At 47.1% G+C, this 25,165-nt stretch overlaps 1 protein-coding gene across 1 annotated transcript; it reads left to right on the forward strand.

The window, feature by feature from the left end:
• Positions 1-14,747: 14,747 nt before the first annotated feature.
• LOC144099028 (uncharacterized) lies at positions 14,748-19,497 on the forward strand. The gene is made up of 2 exons (XM_077632036.1): positions 14,748-14,879; positions 18,989-19,497. The coding sequence occupies exons 1-2, from the start codon at positions 14,760-14,762 to the stop codon at positions 19,439-19,441; spliced, it is 573 nt and encodes a 190-aa protein (XP_077488162.1). The 5' UTR covers positions 14,748-14,759; the 3' UTR covers positions 19,442-19,497.
• Positions 19,498-25,165: the final 5,668 nt, after the last annotated feature.

The raw sequence follows: 25,165 nt of genomic DNA on the forward strand, positions 1-25,165 counted from the left end.
TGAGGCATGTATCATATCTCGCGGTTGGAATAAAATGTCTGCATCTCTTCTGTGGATGTTAAGTCCTTTATCGCTTTGGCAATAGCGGGAGTGAAACTTTATGAATACAGGGACGTGAAATGCCACATGTGCAAAAGTAAACATGGACTGATGGAGTATTTAAAGACGAAAGGAAAGAATAACGCTGCCATAATCAAGCACAGAGCACGATAGCGATACAACAGATAGGAAGTAATACGAGGACTGCGGAACGGTGTAATGGTTCGGGGGCTTTCTTTTGCGAACACGGTACTATGCTCAAAACTAGATGAGGTACAAAAACTAAATATTACACACCGGCTAGATAAGACCCATAGAGAGACAAGGGAAGCGTTAGAGGTATATGGACATAGGTTTGTCACCCTTTGAGGCCCGGTCTGTACACAGCAAAATACAGTTTCCTGAGAGACTACGAAATATTGATGAAAAGAGGTGAGCAGCCAAAGCCTTCAGGTGTTTGTACAGTAAGATTGTAAGAACACGCACATGGTCGAGGAAAAAGGACTGGAGAGCTTACTACCGGCTACGCGGGTAAGAATGGAGAAGTTGCAGGAACCGTCACAGTAATCCAAGTACTAGAACATGAACAAACGCATGGAATAGGACAAACAATAACCGAAATATAGTTCAAGGTAAAGAGGAGGCCAAGGTTTAAAATATACAAAAACAGCCACCTTAATTTACTAAGCAAGATGGCAACACCATCGCCCCAATTCTAACGGCACCGTCTGTCTGTCGGTGTGTCTTGAATGCTATGTAGAGAGAGAGAGAGGAACTTTATTGTGCAGAAGAATTCGAGCCATACCTTACATCGCCTGCTCGCAGTCGTCGAAGTCTCTGAAAACTATTTTCAGATTAGAGAAAGTTTGAAGGATTTGATAGACGAAGTTAACAGTGTTGTGAAAAGGGGCAGTGTCAGCTTGGAAGGACAGGAAGTTCCCGTCATAGTCTGTCTGGGCTCAGATCTAAAATTCTTGCTCATGGTTCAAGGATTGCAGTCAGCGTCTTCTAGGCACCCATGTCCTTTCTGTCGTATTAATTTAAAGGAACGAAGCAGAGCTGGGGCAAACACAGAGGAGTGTAATAAGCCGCCTCTTCTGCGCACTCTAAAAAACACGAGGGAGGACGGCATTGTTGAAGAATTCGGAATGAAAGTCGTTCCCCTATTCAACATTGAACCTGCATTTGTGGTTCCAGACATTTTACACATGCGCATTAGAGTCGTTAATCGCCTGGTTGATGGATTGATTGTCGAAGCAATGGACAAAGACAACCGCGATAAAGTTACGAACTTAAACACCAAGAGCACTCACGTGGAAGCAATTGTGCAGGCAATTAATAGCTGTGGTGTAAAATTTGAACTGTGGCAGGACGAAAGAAAAGGAAAAAATTTCACTTGTATTCAAGGAGACTCCTGCGAGTGCCTGCTCGAAATGCTGCCAGAGAGGCTCACTGGAAAACTCAGCCCGGAAACAGAAAAAAAAATCATCTCACTTTGGAAAATGCTTAGTCGCATTTTTGATCATTTTGAACATAACACGACCGGCGAAAGCATCGAGCAAGAAATAGCCAAATTCCATAAAACGTACTTAGAACTTGGAGAACGAGGGCATAAGGGTTACGGGGCTGAAAGAATGACGCCATATATGCATATTCTTGTCTGTCATGCCTCAAATAAGCATAAAGAATTCAAGTGTTTCGGGTGGTTTTCGAGCGAAGGCATTGAGAAAAAGAATGATATTCTGAAGCATTTGCATCATGCAAGATCCAATAAATGGAATGCGGCCGCCGATGCGCTGAAGCTGGCAAAACGCCTTGAGAATAGCGCGCACGTAACAACAAGTCGAGCGTACAAAAAACACGATCGTTCATACTGGGTTGAGGGTATGATTGAAGAGAGTCGCACAAATAGGGCTCGAAGCGCTCCTGAAATGGAGCGCGAGGATACACCTCCCGCTTGCATCGAGGATATGGACGCGGTTGAACTGCGGACCGAATTGAAAGCTGCTGGCATTTCAACGAAAGTAAAATCAGTTCCCAAACTGCGTGAAATGCTTCGCAAAGAAAGAGAAAAACGATGTTTTCAGCAGTCGACTTGACTTCTATTAGCAAAAATTGCCTGCAATTAGCAATTGCCTGCTCGCGATGTTCCACAAGTCTGTATGCCTCAGTTTTTATCATTTCTTACTTTTTTAATGAAATATTCATCAAAAATTTTTGTAGCGCAGTATGTGCACACTTGCAGCTTGAACGGTTTACTATGTCTCTTCACTCAATGCTAAAACTCGCATTCTCGCTGGTACGACTAAACGAGAGTGAAATGCTTTGTTTGTGCTTGTGGCGACTTATATGTGCAGTAAATGTTCTTCGTTCTTCGCCATATTTGTGATAATCTTCCTTGATGTGCAATATTTACACGCTGTATCTGTATTCATGTATGATATGTTTATATTTTTTGTATCGCGCCACGCTGTGTTGTTTTGTGTTTTTTGGGTTTCATCAAGATTAGGCCAATTGTGTTTTATAATTACTGCAGTGCACGCTTTAAATGCCTTCGCAGTGCACCTCTGGCTGCCTATGTTCCCTGCGAAACGGCGCGGTTCATGTGGCTGACCTCATTGTAGCGCGAAGGTTGCACCTCTCCTTTCCTCCCAACCAGCCTAGTGATGTGTGGCGGTTGCAAGTTGTACACGTCTATGTAGAAAGTGTAAAGTTTTGCCATACTTAATATTTACTACCGACACTTTCTCAAGCTGGTTCTGTGCATAAAAGCATTGTGTATTTCTAGCAAACTGTCGAAATGTATCGTTTAGACTTTTTCTGCGCCATGCTGTGATGCGATAATAAATGTATTCTGTCATGTCAAGTAAACTGCCGCTTTGATTTTTTGTACGAGTTTTTGTAGCGATTATTACGGCAGCATTTCGAGCCTTCCACGTGGCGGCGCCGTGGTGGTGGCGGCACCGGCACCCTGTGGCTGCGTTGACACCCTGTAGATGCGCCGCCACCCTGTCACGTGGTTGGTCACGTGGTGCGGCTGATCACGTTGTTGGTCACGTGTTTGGTCACGTGACCAAGTTCCACTCGGGCAGCTGTAGCTATCGCGTCACTCCAGGTTTAACCAAAGCTAAACCACCGTTATTTTTTTTTTGCAACTTGCACAAAAGGACAGGAACAAAGAATTGAGCAAAACACTCAACAGGTTAGGAAATTCGGTAGGCTGAAGAAGTTAAACTGAATGTACGCATTGCTACATTTATTTTCGCTATTTTCAACTTCACTCCTGAACCTAATATGGCCTCCTTTTGGAGATTCTCATTTGCGATGGCAAGTTCTATCTGCGGCCGCCTCAGTATTCACAGTTGACGGCGAGGGGACCGAATTCCCGGGGGTATTCAGCGTCGGTCGTAATCGGGTCACGTCACCATGCTGGTGAGTAACGTCATGTAGATCCGGGCGTCAGGGTACGTTAGTAAATTTCAGCTTTAACATAAGTGATGTGTCTCCACTTGGATCCCAATTTAGATCAGTTACGAAAAACAACAGAAGGAACGAAGAGGACCGGGTGGGACGCATTGCTGCCGTTATATGATCTCTAATCGTCTTTGAAACATTTGTAAGGCAGTGCTTTCAAATACGTGAAAAGGTATGTTTGGCGCATCACAGCTCCAGTTGCCGCTGAGCGAGTTCTTACAACGTGAAAAAGCAATGCTTGCTTTCCGATCCCTCATAGTTATGTCACACCCAAAAAGAATTGTGGAATCTCCTTCATCACGCTTTTCCATAAGCCGTATAAAATTTCCATGCGTTTTCGTTTATGGTTTATCGTCCCAAAGCGACTCAGGCTATGAGGAACGCCGTAGTGAAAGACTCCGGAAATTTCGACCAGCTGAGGTTCTTTAACATGCACTGAAATCGAACAGTACACGGACCACTAGCATTTCGCCTACATCAAAATCCAAGCGCTCCATAACGATCGCAAAGTACAACATTGATGACTTGACTACACAACTCCTCATTGCGGCAGCACTATGAGCAGTACTTTTGAACAAAAAAAGAAATCGCGCTGAAATTAAGAAATTTAGGGAACACTTAGCTCCGCCTTGTTGGTATGATGCTATAGCATTAACAGGTCTTTTCTGCGGCTTGGTGTCCTCTGCATATTTTGTATTCGAAATTTCAGGCTATTTCGCATGGTCTCATGACGTAACATTTAGCCCGGCGAGCAATGAGCACTCGACCGTATAACCAGCCAACAGCCACCCGCTAGTGCACCTCCCATCTCGGACATGTGACGGCGCTTGGTCATGTCACCAGGTATCTTAATCTAGTATCTTAACCCCGCTCAGCCACAGCGTTTAATGCCGGGATGCATGAGGCGTTTTTACGGCGTGAGGCCGGCGATTTTCACCCGATGGTGAGCGCCGCCACCAATGTGGACCTACCAGATAATTTTCGCACGTCGTCCGACAACGGTTGATGAGGCGGCGGCTGACGCGAGCGAATAGGTGCGCAGAAAGCCCGCTCTTTTCCGATATGACTGCTTGCGCACGTCGCCGTCGACGAGGCCGCCATGGCCGACGAGCACGTGGCGACTTGGGGGGCGGGCATGGAAACGTGACTGTCTTGAAGATAAACGATTCATCAAGCATAGCATGTCTTTTTTTTATGGGGACATGAATTACTGTCGTATGAAAATGGGCGCGTGCGTTTCCTCAAGGCCGGTGGAAGAAAACCACGCGCGCAAAAAGCCTGTGTTGTCTCGAGCGTGTGGTTCTCGATATCTGGACATGTTCATGCGGAGTAATGTGATGAAAAAAAAAATCCGAGGGATCTGGTTGCATGTTACATTCTCGAATTTCCTGTTTACATTATCCCTGCGTCATAAGACAGGCCGGTGATCAGCCATGGAACTTAAAAGCTTCACATCCTGAGCCGGCCCTCGCCCTCCTAACCAAGCCAAACTTGCGACAAGCCAAGTGGGAGCTCCGCGTTTTTGTGCCACTGCATGCAATGGACTCTACCGTGGCGCGCGCGCGCACACCCACACACTCAGCCCAACACACACACACACACACATGCAGAAAAAGGCAGTGAACTAGGGCGCCAGAAAGTCACGTGCATGCAGGTACAATTCCTATACAAGCGCATCCCGAAAATGGTTACACGTTTAAATGGTATTATTCAATAATTTGTACGCTGAGCAACCTGTCACCATACTTGTGTATAAATGCAGGAAACACATGTTGTGTGCAAGCAGCCTAGGTAAAATGATCAGCGCCGTGCGTAAGTAGAAGGCAGCATATTTTCATTTGGCGGCTGCGTTTTTATGGAGGAAAAACGCTAAGGCGCCCGTGTGCTGTGCGATGTCAGTGCACGTTAAAGATCCCCAGGTGGTCGAAATTATTCCGGAGACCTCCACTACGGCACCTCTCTCTTCCTTTCTTCTTTCACTCCCTCCTTTATCCCTTCCCCTACGGCGCGGTTCAGGTGTCCAACGATATATGAGACAGATACTGCGCCATTTCCTTTCCCCCCCAAAAACCAATTATTATTATTATTATTATTTTCATTTTTGCGAAAACATAGCAGCTCATAAGGAGGAAAATCAGGCGTTGTCCTCCCCAGAAGTTTGGAAAAACCACGTGACCTAATCAGAAAAAGAAAAATTAAGTTTCGTAAATAAAATACTTTCCGAAGTGGGGTCCGCACCCACGAAGGGAACCCGCCGCATTGGCTCAGTGGATAGGGCGCGATGTCAGTGCACGCTAAACATCCCCAGGTGGTCTAAATTATTCCAGAACCCTCCACTACGGCACCTTTTTTTTCTTTTTTTTTCACTCCCTCCATTTTCCCTTTACGGCGCGGTTCAGGTGTCAGCCGATATGAAAGACAGATACTGCGCCATTTCCTTTCTCAAAAAACCAATTTTCAATTTTTACTTTCAAGGTTAGTTTCTAAAATTGGTTTTGAGGAAAGGAAGTGGCGCAGTAACTGTCTCACATATATCGGTGGACGCTCGAACCACGCCGTGAGAGGACTGACCTCTGGCCCACTTGAAGGTCAAAACCGTAAGCACCGCGAAATCGTTACGAGGTAGCATAGTGAAGCTTTCGCACCAAAAGTGAAGGAAAATAATGTTGCCGGCCGTGGCAATTGCTATCTAATATCTTAACCACCCGAGCTGCAGCCGGCGGAGGAGAAAGGGAAATGATATCGAGGAGAAATATAAAGGGGAGCGATAGCAAGGAAGCACAGGATCGAGTATTCGGGTGTGGCTCAATCCCCGGTCCGCTTTCGAAGGGGGATGCCATTCACATACCTGGCTTAATATCTCATATGGGCCCTTGAGGCTTGGGTGTTACGCATATTTTTGAAAGTATGGCGGAGTGCTTGGCGTAACGCACTCTGGCACAGGTCAGCCCGGTATTGCACTGCCTCCGGGATTGGCCCGTGGCCTACGGGCTATTGCGCGCGCTTTTCTTCTGTCTCTTTACTCCCATCTTTCACCTCCTACTATCAGCACGAAGGCAGCTGGGCGTGGCTCCGCATTGAGCCAGTAAGCAAGCCCGTGCTTTTCCTTTCGTCCTTCTGTCGACAATTCAACTCAACTCGAAAAAAGGAAGCACAGGGGCTCGAGCTGGGTTTGGGTATCGTCGCCTTCATCAACTTCCATTCGGGCGGCGTGAACTGATCAGCTTGGCTGGCCATTGCATTAGAGCAGCACGCCATCGCCGCAGCCGAACACCACGCTGCAAGCTTTCTCCTTCACAGCTCGTCAGTAGACTTAATTGTTGTCCGTAATTTTTTCCCTGTTGCGAAAAAACTCGACAATTATGGTGAGTCAGGTTATAACTGCAACCTGTTTCGAAAAAATAAAAACAATGACGTGTAAACAAATGCGCAACACAAGGTTCTTACTGATGCTTATACGGCCGCTAGTTCTGTTCTCTCACCAGTCATCAGATTTTCTGTACAGCAAAACACCATTTACCATGAAGACACAGACCGTCCCAAGGGGACAAGTTGGGTGCAGCGCTAAAAAAATTCTATTCCACGCATTATGCTCTAGACTCACTGAGTGATAGCTGGGCCTTGGCACAATTCTGGAACGTTTAGCCATATCTTGTGTGATGTGCATATATACCGCCAGTAGTTTTTGACAAATGGCCCCTCAAAGTCGGACAAAGACGGGGCGTGTACACCGCTTCAACCCCAACCCGACTTCTTTCTTTTCTTGCACCGCAGTAAAGGAACAGACTAGGGGAGCCGCACAGTCAGCCCGTTTCGAACACGCTGGGTGGAAGAAAAAAACAGAAACGCGAAGGGTGCCCCCCTCCCGAGGAGCTTGGCTTGAGGGGAGGACACACAAAGCGGACAATGGGCGAAGCTTACTATCGTCTCTCTCTCAAACCGGGAGGAAGAATGTAAGAGAAGGAGGAGGAGCTCAACTTCATGCGGCCCGTGGTGGCGGCGTTGTGAACTAGGAGCGGATGAACCAGAATCCTGGCCATGATGCATACTGCAATACATGTAAAACAGTTACCACCACTACTAAGCAGCAGCCACATAAAAGCAAAAACTGCTTGTAACACATTGCCCATCGGCACAGCAGGATTTGCGTGCTTGTGTGTTCTGAACTGTAAAAAATTCCAGTCAGCAGGCAGGCTACAACACTAGTAGCTGCTCGCATCGTGAAATCTTAGCTGTGCAAGGGCCTGAAATGTGATAAGCTTTCTATTTTGAAACAAGAGACAACCAGTTCACAACTATCAGCACTCGTCCCGGAGCTCAAATAACATGCACCTACCTCAAAACAGTCTGTTCGTTTTCAACGTTTGAAGCTTGAGATGGGCACAGGCTGCCAGTCCGCAAGATCCTCTCCAGGCTAAATGTCCCGGCTCTTGCATCCAGACAGTCGTTGCCGCCAGCCATTTTCCGCAAAGAACTGAAGAGGAGCTCGACGGGGTCGCTCGAGAAGTTCCTTGTTAAAACATAAAAGAAGCCGCTCTCGAGAAGGTACTTAATGCATAGTACCGTAGATTTGCTTGTCAGCAAGATAGCTTCGTAGGTTTCAGCGCTAAGAAATTTTTCCCGCTCCTTTTAGAGGCATTGTAGAGAGTTTCGAGGTAGTCTGGGAACTCCTTCTCCAGCCATTGTAGGCGTTCGTCGGTAGCGCAAAAGAGTGCATTTGGTCAGGCTTTCTCATATGTACAGGTGCTCTTCGGTTGGCCGCATTGGGAATGGAAAACCACTTCTGCATCATCATCATAAACAATATTGATGCGTCTGCGTTCCTGAACTGTTCTGCCTGAGGGTGGTAACTGGGGTATTCTTTCAAAAAAGAAAGCGCCGAGATAACTTCATCTGAAAACAGCTGCACTGCTATGCCCACATGCATCTTCTCAAAATTAGTTGGCTCTATGTGCTTCTGTGTCAGGAATCGAACTGGTTTCACAATCTCGTTTTTTTGAAGGACATAGAGCTGCTTCACTAACTCTCAAGTTATTGGCTGAATGCCATCTGTCATTTCCCCGTCCAGAAGAAGGCTTCGCACGTTTTTTTATAATATGACACTGGTCAAAGGACAAGAATAGGCTTCTTTCTGGATCACATGGATGACTGACCCCTGGCTTGAGGGAGCCATTGCCCAGGTGGCGCATCATTGTGACATTAATCTTGTGGTTATCCGTGACGATCCGGACGACGTAGAGGCCACACTTTTCAACTTCAGCGATCACTTCTTTTGTCAGCTGATACAGGAGCTTGCCACTTAATCGGTTAGTGAAGAAAAAACCGCAAGCAATTTTGTACAACGTGTACAGGGCTGTTGCAACGAAACACAGCACCTTGTTGGCAAGCACGATGTTGTTTACATTCTCTCCTGTCCCAGCGTCTTCTCTCACAGTTTGTTGACCAAAAATGCAGTACATTTTACGATCTTAAATGTATTTTGGAGCTTATATAGCCATTTCATCCACAATAATTGAGGAAAACCTCGATTGCTATTTCAGCTGCCCCACCTCTTGCTTTAGGCGTTCTTTCATTAATGGTGTGATCCCACTTTCACTGTTGGATTTGCCAACATAGCGAAGTAGCGTGTTTTTTGAAGGCAATTTCAACAGTCCTCTGTTGCGTATGTAACGGTACGCCTTAGGGGACAAGTAGTACAAAACTACACATTCCCGGACAAAGTCTGGAGACCACACGGGCCGTTGCCTTGAGGCATTGGCGATCTGTTCAGCTAGGCAGTCTTCTAAGCAGAACTGGGCTGTGCCGACCTTGTCCAAGCACTTTCTCAACGCCGAGTGGAGAGCGTGGTTTTCAAAACCACTGAGCTTCTTTTTTAGGCGGCTCTTTTCTCGCTGCAGTCTCCCGATAGCATCTGCTTTCCTGAACAATTGCACTCTCATTCGATTTATATTCCTTGAATCCGACTGCTTGCGCGGAAGAAGGTCATCGGTAGTTTGCGTTGCGCAATGAAGTGCCTCACTAGGCTGCTGTAATCCCCCGACTGCATCTTGTGCACTTGGTTTCTCATATCCTGCACCTTTAGGACTTGCTTCTTCATCTCCTAACAAGGGTTCATGAATCAGGCTATCTTCATACACTACAGGAAACGAGCAGGCAGAAGTTTCCAAATGGCCTGTGCTTTTTTCGCGACCACAGGCTTAACCAGCGGCTTCATCAGGGCCGCTCGATAAATTTGATGCCCCTTCTTGGTTTGAAGTTTAATTCTGCGTCAATCGCTCCAACTTACGTCTTTTTTGTGGCTGTTGTGGCTGCATGTAGCTTGGGTAACCAGCGAACACGCTCAGAACAGCATCCCGTTTCAGGCGCCGCAGCTTTGTGGACCCAAAAGTATAATCCGATTCTAAAAAGTGAAATGTGCAGACGATACTGCTAGCAGACTTGTCATTTGGGACAAAATCATTTCTTGACATGGCCTTCAGCCATGCTTGGCGGCGATCATCATTCGCGAAAAATTCGTGAAAACTTCTTCCAAGTTCTTTTTTTCTGTCAGAGTGGCAGAAAGGTACGCAGCAGTACATTTATCTTAAAAATACAGAAGCAGATAGGATTGTGGTGCGAAGCTCATGGTAGAGAACCGTTGCAGTTTTCATCACACAGCAAATAATTTAATTGCGGGATCACATTAGCTACACGAAACCACTCGCACCTACCAGGAACACATGCAACATAGCAAAATAAAGCCCAGCAAAAAGTTCTCGCTTCAAGAGCAAAAAAGCAGAGCTCAGAACTTCTGACTCTCGTGGTGGCGTATAAACAATGCACGAGCGCTTATTTATCGTAATTAATTATGTTGTTCGAGCCAGAGAGAGCTTCGCTGTAAAATAGCTGGCCAATACTTTAAAAATCGAGTGAAAGGCACAAAAAGCATACCTGAGTTTTGTCATACAGCGCGGAAACTTTTGCAACACAAAAAAAAAACATTCAGCACGATGGCATGCAATCTGGGCGAAATGTTGCGCGGTAAAAGCCTCGGTAGCCCCAGCGAGCTTTTAGACGACCACTAAAGCTGCATGCAAAAGCAATCCGTAACTGTTTAACAACGTACCTCGACCTCTCTGTAGCTGCAAGATGGAGTCGAAAGAAATTGACTTCGTATTCACTGTTCTGCGTGAAAACGTGCCAACAGGGTTGATATCGCCACTGAAATCGCAGTCAGTGCCGGCCAGGCGAGCGCGTCTTGGTGCGTGGATGGATGGATACGGCCGAACCCTTTAAATCGGGCGGTGGCTCAAGCCACCTAGCCATGACATGAAATTTCACTCTTCTCTTGAATTTAGCCACCAATCAGATAACCTTGAGCCTTGGGCTAAGGTCGCCACCTCGCGGCGTGTTAAGGAGTGAACATAATTACACCGTGGCCTCCGCGATCGGCTCCGGCGGCGCGCCTTTGCTCGGGGCCGTCCCATTCGGCGCGTAGCGCAGCGGAGAAGTGTAATTATGCTAACTCCGTAACACGCCGCGAGGTAGCGGCCTTAGCCCAAGGCTCAAGCGGCGCTCGCCTGGCCGCCGCCGGCACTGCGTGCGAGGGATGTGTTTGAACCGACCGACTTCAAATCGGAGTGGCATTACCTCTTGGTGATGTGCTCAGCCTTACCTTGCGTGTAGGGCTCTGTTGCTCTGTCGGTTGCTATGTGTTTCGTGGCGTTTCCTAAAAGCTTTTTAAGTAATTTAGTTACTGTAAATAGAATATATTTTCAATGTAATAAACATCATGCTTAAAAAAGCTGTGGCTATAGCGTACTGGTCTGAAGCAGCGGCCAGCGGAACTGATTTTTAGCGCCTCCGCGGGTTCGGATCCCCCTCCCCATGGTACGAAGATTTTATTGACTAGTGCCTTCCCCCAGTGCGATGCCGGGTTTCCGCTGCTGTGAATCTCTTATGCTGTCGCTTAAAATTTAAAAAAAATATATTCAGGCAAATTGAAGATCAAACGGATCGCTAAAATACTGCATTTGGGCTGAATAACGCATGGTTATCACTAACTCCTTGAGTCTGGACTCAGCGATTCCCCTGGATTGTGAATGCAGATAATTGACCAAATCTACGGCAGTAAAAGTCTAAAATGACAGCGATATATTGGTTTCACATAACGCAACGCAAAGATTAAGCCGCTTAGGTGCTTGTGCGCGAACAAAATCAATTCCTCCAGGACAGAAAGGGGCGCCGAGCACATTTTCGAGGCAGCGGCCGCCATCCCTTGCCTCCAGTTGGCGCCGTGACTGAAAAACAGCCACTGATTTCCCTTTGAAAGGTTAAAAATAATTATTCATTCGTTTTTGCATCTTCATTGGCAGCCAAGCAGTGATGCATTAAAAAGTTGGGTAATTATGTGATAACGCCATAAAAAACAGCGCGAATGTCCTGTCGGCCCCTCGTAGCCTCGCAGCGTGCGTATCGACGACGCGCTGTTGCTGCTCCAGGAGTCTATGCCATCGCCACGCCACGGCAACTGCTTCTAAAACCTCATGGGGAGAGCGCCGCTTTTGCCACTACAAAACAACCTAGAACACTGTAGCTGGGCGACGCCGGCGACGCACGGACGGTGGTTCGAAATCAGCATGGAAATCAGGCACCCACTAGCGGCACGGTGCGGCGATTCAGCCACAAGCGTAGCGCTACTCTTATTGCGCGCTTTTCGCCGGCAAAACAGAGGCAACTGAGAAGGTGCACAGTTTGCCGTCGTCTCCATTCAACGTGATTGCCTGTACAGCTTTGCGTCCAGTTGATTCGAGGCGCTGTAATCGCCATGTCATGCCCTCGTAGCCGCGCAGCGCGCGTACCGACGACATTCTGTTCCTGCCCCAGGAGTCAACGCCAGCGCCGCGGCAACCGCTTCTAAAGCATCACGGGGAGAGCGCCGCTTTTGCCACTACAAAACCTTCCAGAAAACTGTAGTGAGACCGACGGAGGAGCACCGCCGTTTTGGCGTGCGAGAGAAAGGCGCGAAACGCGGAAGTTCATATTTTGTCTGTATATAACTCAGCTTCCACAAAATGCATTAAAAAAATTCTTGCTGGAGGATAATTATGAAGCGGCGTCCATTAACATCCAATAAATATCGCAACTTTATTGAGAGCCCCTTTCTGAGACCTTTTAATAACGGCATGAGGGCATAAATATGGTACACCTCAAAGTTGCAGGCCACCAGTTGCTTAGTACGAATTCCAGCCAACCCATCTGGGTGACAAGTGTGAACGCACGAACGTACATGGATAGAAGCTGGGTCGGCGAGGAGGAAACAGCTTTATTCAAAAAGCATGAAAACACAGGCAAATGAGTCAGGGCCATCCACGGAGCCTTCCTGACGTCCAGAAGCTCTCTGCTGGCCGCTTACTTCAGCACCTGACAACACATTCCCTAGAAAGCGCGGTGTGCATATCTTTGGAAGCACGAAACATAACGCTTATCAGGAAAGACTACAGGAACTTGGACAGTTCAAGCCGTTCCGTCCTTCTTATAATACACGAAATAAACGCGCCAAAGGTTCCCTAAACCTAAACAGCAATGGTCTTGTTGGCCGGCATATACCACGAGGTCTGTCACGCACCAATAGAATCCGTAGAAGAGCACAAAATCGCAATCCTTTCAAAATAACAAGCTCACAACCTATTACGCGAAACCCGATAACCGATGACCCGCAGGTGCCCCAGCGGTGAAATATGTGCTATTCGACTGCAGGTACACGACATGGGCTACCCACAGAACTAAAAGAAATGAATAGCGATCATGGGCACAAACACGCCTGCTACCCCAAAAACGAGCAGCAAACGAACGAGGACAACAACGACAAAAGTCCTCCCCACAAGATTCCACTTGAGCCACGACAGTATTGTTCAGCAGCGTTATCCCATGCGTCTGTGCTTTCTTTTTGTGTTGAACAAGTGTGCCTTAAGCCATACTGTGAGAAAGGGGGATATAGGAGAAAAAAAGAAGGAAGCGTTTACATCGAATCTGACCTCTCGAATCACTTATCCACCTTTCCTTGTCTTCATTTATTTATTTATCTATTTCGTTTAATTCCTTTGCATGCCTCTTTGGGCTCCTTTCGTTATGCGCACGTGAAAAGAACCCAGTCTGTCCACTCGGAACAGCGCATCTACCGGTGCCATCTTCGTCTTCTACATGGAACTAATTCCTGCAGCTTTGCGTTTCTCGCGGTTTCTCCCGGGTTCGAACCCGACCGCGGCGGCTGCGTTTTTATGGAGGAAAAACGCTAAGGCGCCCGCGTGCTGTGCGATGTCAGTGCACGTTAATGATCCCCAGGTGGTCGAAATTATTCCGGAGCCCTCCACTACGGCACCTCCTTATTCCTTTCTTCTTTCACTCCCTCCCTTATCCCTTCCCTTACGGCGCGGTTCAGGTGTCCAACGATATATGAGACAGATACTGCGCCATTTCCTTTCCTCAAAAACCAATTATTATTTCACGGAAACTTTCGCCACGTACAGCTTGAGCCGTAAGCCCTGAGGTTAACGTGAAAAATAAGTTGGAGATGGATAACCTCTTAACGGCCGAGAAGTTTCTATCCGTTGACAACATACATAGTTGCCGATACAGCAGCAATACATGGTGCAAGCGATTTTTTTAATTACTCGCTACGTCTTAGAAACGCCAGTAAATATCTTGAATGTCCGCTCTTGTACCAACGGAAAAAGATTGCTAACTATCAAAAACGGATATATATGAACACTACTTTCCACAGTTTTGTTTCATTCGAAAAGTGTGCCATGAAGCTAAGTTGAAGAAAGGGGAAGGAATGCGGGAGATGTTAAGTTCAAAAGAGTGAAGACCCGTTGCTCTTACGTAGTCGCAGTGGTTGCCGTTTTTTTTTTGGTTCTGCCACTTTCTCTTTGGCTCCATGGTAATAATAATAATAATTGGTTTTTGAGGAAAGGAAATGGCGCAGTATCTGTCTCATATATCGTTGGACACCTGAACCGCGCCGTAAGGGAAGCGATAAAGGAGGGAGTGACAGAAGAAAGGAAGAATGAGGTGCCGTAATGGAGGGCTCCGGAATAATTTCGACCACCTGGGGATCTTTTTCTGAGCGAGTGGCTCCATGGTACTTCTTCGTTCTTTGCATCGCTCGTGACTTTCGTCCCATCGGTCAGGCGTCGCTCGTGTCGTTCACGCGCTTTCGTTCGACCGCAACGCCTGCCTGGCTTTCCATTGCCTCGCTGAGAGCCATGGACGCGTCGCAGCCATCCACTTCACGTTCGACTCCCAGGTCCTCTTCGATGGCTGACACTCAAGCCAGGCACGAGTCGGAGGACGGCACCACGGACTCCGACCTATCGCCAGAAGAGGTAAGCCCTGACTCTTGCGAAGATCATCGGCGATCGTAGTGGACGCGACGTCCCCCGGTGATCGCCTTGCCTGCGTTTAGATTCACGCGACGCGCTTCAAAAAGCCGTGTCCCACCTCTTTACTTGCAAGTTCCGACGACACTTCAGTCGGGCAAGGACGAGAGCAGCTTCCACTCCTCAGAAACTTTCCCTGAGCGCAGTGTCCAACGTATTGGGGCTCTCTGCGTTCCCCTACCCCAGCATTTACCGTCTTGGCCCAAAGTAACCAGGCAGCTTGGTTTTTTTCTGCCGTCTAGTGGAGCACTCATGGTTTTCGTTTCACAGTCTTCAGTGTTCCGCAGCTACTTATGTTATCAGGGACGCCGTAGTGGAAGGCTTCTGGTAAAATCCACCACCCTGCGCTCTATTCTGTGACGATCTATTTCCTTTCCATTCGATTTCGTCCTCCGCGATTAGTCGCTACTCCCGGCATTGAGGTAAAGCGTCAGAGATGTCGCGCTGGTAGAGTATTAAACACCTCCATGGCGCCACTTCCTTGCATACACACGTCTGACGCCCGTGCCGCTCTGGCTGACCAGGGCCAGCGCCCATGAATGAATGAGGGCGACTGGCCGTTTCACCCATCTGCCGAGCCTTATCGCCGCTAATCCAATCTGGGCAAAGAAGCGGTGTCGTCTGTACGACGAATTGAGTTAGCGTGTGCATGCGCCTCACCTGGACTGGATTCGACGGCAAGAGAATGGCTCTAGCGGCGGCGTCGCGACCGCACCGGCTTTGTCTGTGATTGGCCGTTTGCATTCCCACCTGCTGTTGCTTTCGTCATATTCACGTCACGGCCAAAGGAAAGTGAATGGATCGTTACAGAATACGGCTCCTGGAGTTCTTTAACGTATATTAAGATCGCACGATACACGGGCGTCTAGCGTTTCCGGGACCGCAACGGCCGGGATCGAACCCGCGTCCATCGGATCAGCAGCCGGGCACCATAAGCAGTGAACCGCTGCGGCGATGCCCATGGAACACTTACATCAGCCCTTAAGCTCTAAATTTGTTTAAGGGAAGGAGAACCCTTGTCCTCACTTTTAGAGACCTTTTGATCTTCAGGGGCGCCGTAGCGGTTCCGCTATACGTCTCGCAAGTAAACCGCGTTGTCCCGCTACTTTTGGCAAGGTCGGTATTACGTTCGGCCAAACCAGCGCGTTGGTTTGGTTGAGTACGTAGGGTGACCAGATCTTTTGGGGTCGCGGATTGAGTGGATTTGGTACGAAGCCAACGAAACGACACACAACTGTCAAGCTGCCATTTTGTTTTAATAACAAAAAGCAAAAAACACGAGGGAGAAAACAAGAGTAGCTTTGAAAGTGGGAAACGGCGATGGCGCATGCATCCATCCATCCATATGGATGGATGGATGGATGGATGGATGGATGGATGGATGGATGGATGGATGGATGGATGGATGGATGGATGGATGGATGGATGGATGGATGGATGGATGGATGGATGGATGGATGGATGGATGGATGGATGGATGGACGGACGGACGGTTGGATGGATGGACGGACGGACGGACGGATGGACGGATGGACGGACAAACGGACGGATGGATGGATGGATGGATGGATGGATGGATGGATGGATGGATGGATGGATGGATGGATGGATGGATGGATGGATGGATGGATGGATGGATGGATACGGCTGAACCCTCTAAATCGGGCGGTGGCTCAAGCCACCTCGGCATTACTTGTGAAATTTTACTCTTGTCTTGCTTTTAGCCACCAATCATATAACCTTCGCTTGGTTATTTCTACCCGTTTAAAATCTGCTTTCCCTTCACTGTCCGTAAATCCCAATGCCTTGTGTAAATCAGCACCGCTGCTTTCCACTGTAGGGTGAAGCCCTTTACAGAAAAGTATCAAGTATTAAGCCGTTTCCTCCTCCTCTCCGCACACAATGCACAACGTGTCTATCGCGTGGTGCCCGACTCTATATGTCTTAGTCCGCAAAACTCCAGTCCTGGCCTCAAACAACAAAGAGCTTCACCTACAATTATCATAGATATTTTCTTTGGCAATTTCCTGCTTAAAGGTCCGGTATGTTCCCAGTGCCGATTTCGTCAGCATCCCTGTCTTCCACAGAGCTCTCTGTTTCTTTGACCAACGGATACATAGCGCTATCTCGTGACTGGCCATTACACTACTGACATAGCGGACCATGAAAAAGTATGTGTAGGGTTTGCTTGAAGTGGACGCTATTTACTTTTTAGGCGTATAATTATAGGCTGCATTTAACCGCTAGAATATTTGTTTCTGCAGTGCGATTGGTTCCAGTTATATCCTTTTCATTTCACGTAGTCCGGTTTCAGCCTGCGCGCAAGCTACGGCTCGTTCTCTCGCTAAAAGGGAAAAGGCGGTTTCGCCCATCTAACCTGCGGGAGATCACCTGGATGGCATGGATAAGCCTGCCGCCCTTCTTCCTAAGCGGCCATGTGTGCCCTGTATGCGCTTCATGCATGAATAGGGAGTACACCTTTAAAGAAATGCGCGCTATCTATTAATCTTCGGGTGAGCTCAGCAGACTCGACGCAAGTGTTCATGTGAAGTGCACAGCCATGCACAGGCTGTTTCACATCAGACTTAACAAAAAAAAATTTAAATAGGCTTTTTGAGTTTGAAGAGAGCTTTTGCAGACATAGCATTCTCAGCAGTGCAATACATCCCAATACAGCTAAGACGTGCCAACAGGCAGACTGCTTAATGTATTTTGGATAGTTAACTTTTAACAATTACTGTTAGGTTAATTAACTATTTATAGGTGTGTAGCCCCCCGTAACTAATATTCATATCAGTTTTATAATTTTGAAAACGCAATTACCTTCGGCGTTGTGGTTCCACAAATTTTGGCATCGCGCCAAAATCAATGTGCTTTCAAGAAATTTTCACACAAATCAAACTCTCTCGCTGCACGTAACTCGTCAAAATAACCTCATTTTGTTAGGCCACAGCACCGAGGGTAACCGCAATTTCGAAATTCTACAAACTGATATACATATATCACTTACGCTGGGCTGCACGCCTCCAAATAATAGAGGAGCCTAACAGTAGTAGTTAAAAGCAAACTATTCAATATTAGTTAACCAAACAGCTAGTTAGCACGTCCTGTCTGTATTGTGACGTGCTACATCGCTTAAAATGTTATGTCTAGTTCAAAAACCTATTTTTAATAACTATGTAAAATCTTATGTGAAACTACCTATATATGCCGCGACGAACGAACGCAAAAAAGGTAGCAAATCTCTTGTGTTATTTTCCCTATAGTGCATTTCTACAATAAAAGGCCCAGGCCATGCCAATCGGCATCCAATGCCCTCCGAAGACCACAGTTCTCTAAGCCTCGTCGCGTCAGGAGAGGCAGATGTGTGCACGCAGAGACATATCTCGCTGAATTTTCCCAGAGATAGTGACCGCCGATTTCCAGTACACAAACTGTCCGAATTTCGCGTCCGGTATCTGTATACCCAGCAATTCTGGACAAAAACATATTTGAGCAGGAATTTTTTCATATAATGCAAAATTTCCCTATAGCAATCAATACATCCGCAGATCACCCGATGGCAGTCTTGCATTTTTTCTATTAACGTTTTTGCTATCACTAAAAGCGTTCCCCATTGGTTCTCTAGGGAATTTTTAACTGGCCGATGCGATCGATGAAAAAACACTAAAAGAAAGATTTTTGTCCGAGAATATTAGACATGTGCAAACAAAAAAAAAATTATGACGCGCAGATCTTGCCAAAGTTGAGTCCCCGGAGTATCTTTGGTCGTTTGAGACACAGCTGCCTCTCTGGTGTGTGGAAACAAGCGGCGTAAAAGGGCGCCAGTAAATGGACTATACACCTCTCGGTCAAAGCATCCATTCTCAGGTCATGCCGCGCTCGGACTTGGCGTCTTTTCACGTGGGAAAAAGGGGTGGTGCCCTTAGACATAGGAGTGACCGAACACCTAGTAGTACTTTTGCAAACAATAGCTGTTGGCGGTATTCATTTTTAACGAGAGGTTGCTACCGTCATAGCGCACTGACCAACCAACGCCTTTTTTCTCCATGCAGAGGTCTGAAATAACAATCAAGCGAAGGGTCCTTGAAGATCTGCGGCCCGCTGGGGATATGACCGTTCATCGCTGCGAGATTTGCGACAAAAATTTCCATCTACTAAGCAAATTCATTGCGCACAATGCGTACCGGCATCATCGCAAAGCAGCCACCTCACCTGGCAAAAAATTGTCATGTCCGTTGTGCGAGGCGCCGTGCAATAGCAGAACAACAATGGCCCTGCACGCGGGAACGCACCTCGGAGAGCGCCTTTGCACTAAGTGTGGTGCAGAGTTCGCTTGCGCAGCCACTGCTGCTGCACACGAACACTTCCACAAGAGTAGGGGACACTTCATGTGTGGCTCCTGCAAGACACTTTTCGCATACAACAGCGATCGCGAGGAGCACATCCGCGTGGAGCACCCCCAACATCGTGGGCTGAAGCGTCCCCGCTGTCCATCTACCGACTAGGACAGCACAGGACGGAGGGCAGTTCGGACATCGAACCAGAGATAACCTTTGACACATGAGGCATGTATCATATCTCGCGGTTGGAATAAAATGTCTGCATCTCTTCTGTGGATGTTAAGTCCTTTATCGCTTTGGCAATAGCGGGAGTGAAACTTTATGAATACAGGGACGTGAAATGCCACATGTGCAAAAGTAAACATGGACTGATGGAGTATTTAAAGACGAAAGGAAAGAATAACGCTGCCATAATCAAGCACAGAGCACGATAGCGATACAACAGATAGGAAGTAATACGAGGACTGCGGAACGGTGTAATGGTTCGGGGGCTTTCTTTTGCGAACACGGTACTATGCTCAAAACTAGATGAGGTACAAAAACTAAATATTACACACCGGCTAGATAAGACCCATAGAGAGACAAGGGAAGCGTTAGAGGTATATGGACATAGGTTTGTCACCCTTTGAGGCCCGGTCTGTACACAGCAAAATACAGTTTCCTGAGAGACTACGAAATATTGATGAAAAGAGGTGAGCAGCCAAAGCCTTCAGGTGTTTGTACAGTAAGATTGTAAGAACACGCACATGGTCGAGGAAAAAGGACTGGAGAGCTTACTACCGGCTACGCGGGTAAGAATGGAGAAGTTGCAGGAACCGTCACAGTAATCCAAGTACTAGAACATGAACAAACGCATGGAATAGGACAAACAATAACCGAAATATAGTTCAAGGTAAAGAGGAGGCCAAGGTTTAAAATATACAAAAACAGCCACCTTAATTTACTAAGCAAGATGGCAACACCATCGCCCCAATTCTAACGGCACCGTCTGTCTGTCGGTGTGTCTTGAATGCTATGTAGAGAGAGAGAGAGGAACTTTATTGTGCAGAAGAATTCGAGCCATACCTTACATCGCCTGCTCGCAGTCGTCGAAGTCTCTGAAAACTATTTTCAGATTAGAGAAAGTTTGAAGGATTTGATAGACGAAGTTAACAGTGTTGTGAAAAGGGGCAGTGTCAGCTTGGAAGGACAGGAAGTTCCCGTCATAGTCTGTCTGGGCTCAGATCTAAAATTCTTGCTCATGGTTCAAGGATTGCAGTCAGCGTCTTCTAGGCACCCATGTCCTTTCTGTCGTATTAATTTAAAGGAACGAAGCAGAGCTGGGGCAAACACAGAGGAGTGTAATAAGCCGCCTCTTCTGCGCACTCTAAAAAACACGAGGGAGGACGGCATTGTTGAAGAATTCGGAATGAAAGTCGTTCCCCTATTCAACATTGAACCTGCATTTGTGGTTCCAGACATTTTACACATGCGCATTAGAGTCGTTAATCGCCTGGTTGATGGATTGATTGTCGAAGCAATGGACAAAGACAACCGCGATAAAGTTACGAACTTAAACACCAAGAGCACTCACGTGGAAGCAATTGTGCAGGCAATTAATAGCTGTGGTGTAAAATTTGAACTGTGGCAGGACGAAAGAAAAGGAAAAAATTTCACTTGTATTCAAGGAGACTCCTGCGAGTGCCTGCTCGAAATGCTGCCAGAGAGGCTCACTGGAAAACTCAGCCCGGAAACAGAAAAAAAAATCATCTCACTTTGGAAAATGCTTAGTCGCATTTTTGATCATTTTGAACATAACACGACCGGCGAAAGCATCGAGCAAGAAATAGCCAAATTCCATAAAACGTACTTAGAACTTGGAGAACGAGGGCATAAGGGTTACGGGGCTGAAAGAATGACGCCATATATGCATATTCTTGTCTGTCATGCCTCAAATAAGCATAAAGAATTCAAGTGTTTCGGGTGGTTTTCGAGCGAAGGCATTGAGAAAAAGAATGATATTCTGAAGCATTTGCATCATGCAAGATCCAATAAATGGAATGCGGCCGCCGATGCGCTGAAGCTGGCAAAACGCCTTGAGAATAGCGCGCACGTAACAACAAGTCGAGCGTACAAAAAACACGATCGTTCATACTGGGTTGAGGGTATGATTGAAGAGAGTCGCACAAATAGGGCTCGAAGCGCTCCTGAAATGGAGCGCGAGGATACACCTCCCGCTTGCATCGAGGATATGGACGCGGTTGAACTGCGGACCGAATTGAAAGCTGCTGGCATTTCAACGAAAGTAAAATCAGTTCCCAAACTGCGTGAAATGCTTCGCAAAGAAAGAGAAAAACGATGTTTTCAGCAGTCGACTTGACTTCTATTAGCAAAAATTGCCTGCAATTAGCAATTGCCTGCTCGCGATGTTCCACAAGTCTGTATGCCCCAGTTTTTATCATTTCTTACTTTTTTAATGAAATATTCATCAAAAATTTTTGTAGCGCAGTATGTGCACACTTGCAGCTTGAACGGTTTACTATGTCTCTTCACTCAATGCTAAAACTCGCATTCTCGCTGGTACGACTAAACGAGAGTGAAATGCTTTGTTTGTGCTTGTGGCGACTTATATGTGCAGTAAATGTTCTTCGTTCTTCGCCATATTTGTGATAATCTTCCTTGATGTGCAATATTTACACGCTGTATCTGTATTCATGTATGATATGTTTATATTTTTTGTATCGCGCCACGCTGTGTTGTTTTGTGTTTTTTGGGTTTCATCAAGATTAGGCCAATTGTGTTTTATAATTACTGCAGTGCACGCTTGAAATGCCTTCGCAGTGCACCTCTGGCTGCCTATGTTCCCTGCGAAACGGCGCGGTTCATGTGGCTGACCTCATTGTAGCGCGAATGTTGCACCTCTCCTTTCCTCCCAACCAGCCTAGTGATGTGTGGCGGTTGCAAGTTGTACACGTCTATGTAGAAAGTGTAAAGTTTTGCCATACTTAATATTTACTACCGACACTTTCTCAAGCTGGTTCTGTGCATAAAAGCATTGTGTATTTCTAGCAAACTGTCGAAATGTATCGTTTAGACTTTTTCTGCGCCATGCTGTGATGCGATAATAAATGTATTCTGTCATGTCAAGTAAACTGCCGCTTTGATTTTTTGTACGAGTTTTTGTAGCGATTATTACGGCAGCATTTCGAGCCTTCCACGTGGCGGCGCCGTGGTGGTGGCGGCACCGGCACCCTGTGGCTGCGTTGACACCCTGTAGATGCGCCGCCACCCTGTCACGTGGTTGGTCACGTGGTGCGGCTGATCACGTTGTTGGTCACGTGTTTGGTCACGTGACCAAGTTCCACTCGGGCAGCTGTAGCTATCGCGTCACTCCAGGTTTAACCAAAGCTAAACCACCGTTATTTTTTTTTGCAACTTGCACAAAAGGACAGGAACAAAGAATTGAGCAAAACACTCAACAGGTTAGGAAATTCGGTAGGCTGAAGAAGTTAAACTGAATGTACGCATTGCTACATTTATTTTCGCTATTTTCAACTTCACTCCTGAACCTAATATGGCCTCCTTTTGGAGATTCTCATTTGCGATGGCAAGTTCTATCTGCGGCCGCCTCAGTATTCACAGTTGACGGCGAGGGGACCGAATTCCCGGGGGTATTCAGCGTCGGTCGTAATCGGGTCACGTCACCATGCTGGTGAGTAACGTCATGTAGATCCGGGCGTCAGGGTACGTTAGTAAATTTCAGCTTTAACATAAGTGATGTGTCTCCACTTGGATCCCAATTTAGATCAGTTACGAAAAACAACAGAAGGAACGAAGAGGACCGGGTGGGACGCATTGCTGCCGTTATATGATCTCTAATCGTCTTTGAAACATTTGTAAGGCAGTGCTTTCAAATACGTGAAAAGGTATGTTTGGCGCATCACAGCTCCAGTTGCCGCTGAGCGAGTTCTTACAACGTGAAAAAGCAATGCTTGCTTTCCGATCCCTCATAGTTATGTCACACCCAAAAAGAATTGTGGAATCTCCTCATCACGCTTTTCCATAAGCCGTATAAAATTTCCATGCGTTTTCGTTTATGGTTTATCGTCCCAAAGCGACTCAGGCTATGAGGAACGCCGTAGTGAAAGACTCCGGAAATTTCGACCAGCTGAGGTTCTTTAACATGCACTGAAATCGAACAGTACACGGACCACTAGCATTTCGCCTACATCAAAATCCAAGCGCTCCATAACGATCGCAAAGTACAACATTGATGACTTGACTACACAACTCCTCATTGCGGCAGCACTATGAGCAGTACTTTTGAACAAAAAAAGAAATCGCGCTGAAATTAAGAAATTTAGGGAACACTTAGCTCCGCCTTGTTGGTATGATGCTATAGCATTAACAGGTCTTTTCTGCGGCTTGGTGTCCTCTGCATATTTTGTATTCGAAATTTCAGGCTATTTCGCATGGTCTCATGACGTAACCTTTAGCCCGGCGAGCAATGAGCACTCGACCGTATAACCAGCCAACAGCCACCCGCTAGTGCACCTCCCATCTCGGACATGTGACGGCGCTTGGTCATGTCACCAGGTATCTTAATCTAGTATCTTAACCCCGCTCAGCCACAGCGTTTAATGCCGGGATGCATGAGGCGTTTTTACGGCGTGAGGCCGGCGATTTTCACCCGATGGTGAGCGCCGCCACCAATGTGGACCTACCAGATAATTTTCGCACGTCGTCCGACAACGGTTGATGAGGCGGCGGCTGACGCGAGCGAATAGGTGCGCAGAAAGCCCGCTCTTTTCCGATATGACTGCTTGCGCACGTCGCCGTCGACGAGGCCGCCATGGCCGACGAGCACGTGGCGACTTGGGGGGCGGGCATGGAAACGTGACTGTCTTGAAGATAAACGATTCATCAAGCATAGCATGTCTTTTTTTTATGGGGACATGAATTACTGTCGTATGAAAATGGGCGCGTGCGTTTCCTCAAGGCCGGTGGAAGAAAACCACGCGCGCAAAAAGCCTGTGTTGTCTCGAGCGTGTGGTTCTCGATATCTGGACATGTTCATGCGGAGTAATGTGATGAAAAAAAAAATCCGAGGGATCTGGTTGCATGTTACATTCTCGAATTTCCTGTTTACATTATCCCTGCGTCATAAGACAGGCCGGTGATCAGCCATGGAACTTAAAAGCTTCACATCCTGAGCCGGCCCTCGCCCTCCTAACCAAGCCAAACTTGCGACAAGCCAAGTGGGAGCTCCGCGTTTTTGTGCCACTGCATGCAATGGACTCTACCGTGGCGCGCGCGCGCACACCCACACACTCAGCCCAACACACACACACACACATGCAGAAAAAGGCAGTGAACTAGGGCGCCAGAAAGTCACGTGCATGCAGGTACAATTCCTATACAAGCGCATCCCGAAAATGGTTACACGTTTAAATGGTATTATTCAATAATTTGTACGCTGAGCAACCTGTCACCATACTTGTGTATAAATGCAGGAAACACATGTTGTGTGCAAGCAGCCTAGGTAAAATGATCAGCGCCGTGCGTAAGTAGAAGGCAGCATATTTTCATTTGGCGGCTGCGTTTTTATGGAGGAAAAACGCTAAGGCGCCCGTGTGCTGTGCGATGTCAGTGCACGTTAAAGATCCCCAGGTGGTCGAAATTATTCCGGAGACCTCCACTACGGCACCTCTCTCTTCCTTTCTTCTTTCACTCCCTCCTTTATCCCTTCCCCTACGGCGCGGTTCAGGTGTCCAACGATATATGAGACAGATACTGCGCCATTTCCTTTCCCCCCCAAAAACCAATTATTATTATTATTATTATTTTCATTTTTGCGAAAACATAGCAGCTCATAAGGAGGAAAATCAGGCGTTGTCCTCCCCAGAAGTT

Source organism: Amblyomma americanum, chromosome 1, assembly GCF_052857255.1.
Source record: "Amblyomma americanum isolate KBUSLIRL-KWMA chromosome 1, ASM5285725v1, whole genome shotgun sequence".
In the NCBI taxonomy this organism is placed as follows: Eukaryota; Metazoa; Arthropoda; class Arachnida; order Ixodida; family Ixodidae; genus Amblyomma; species Amblyomma americanum.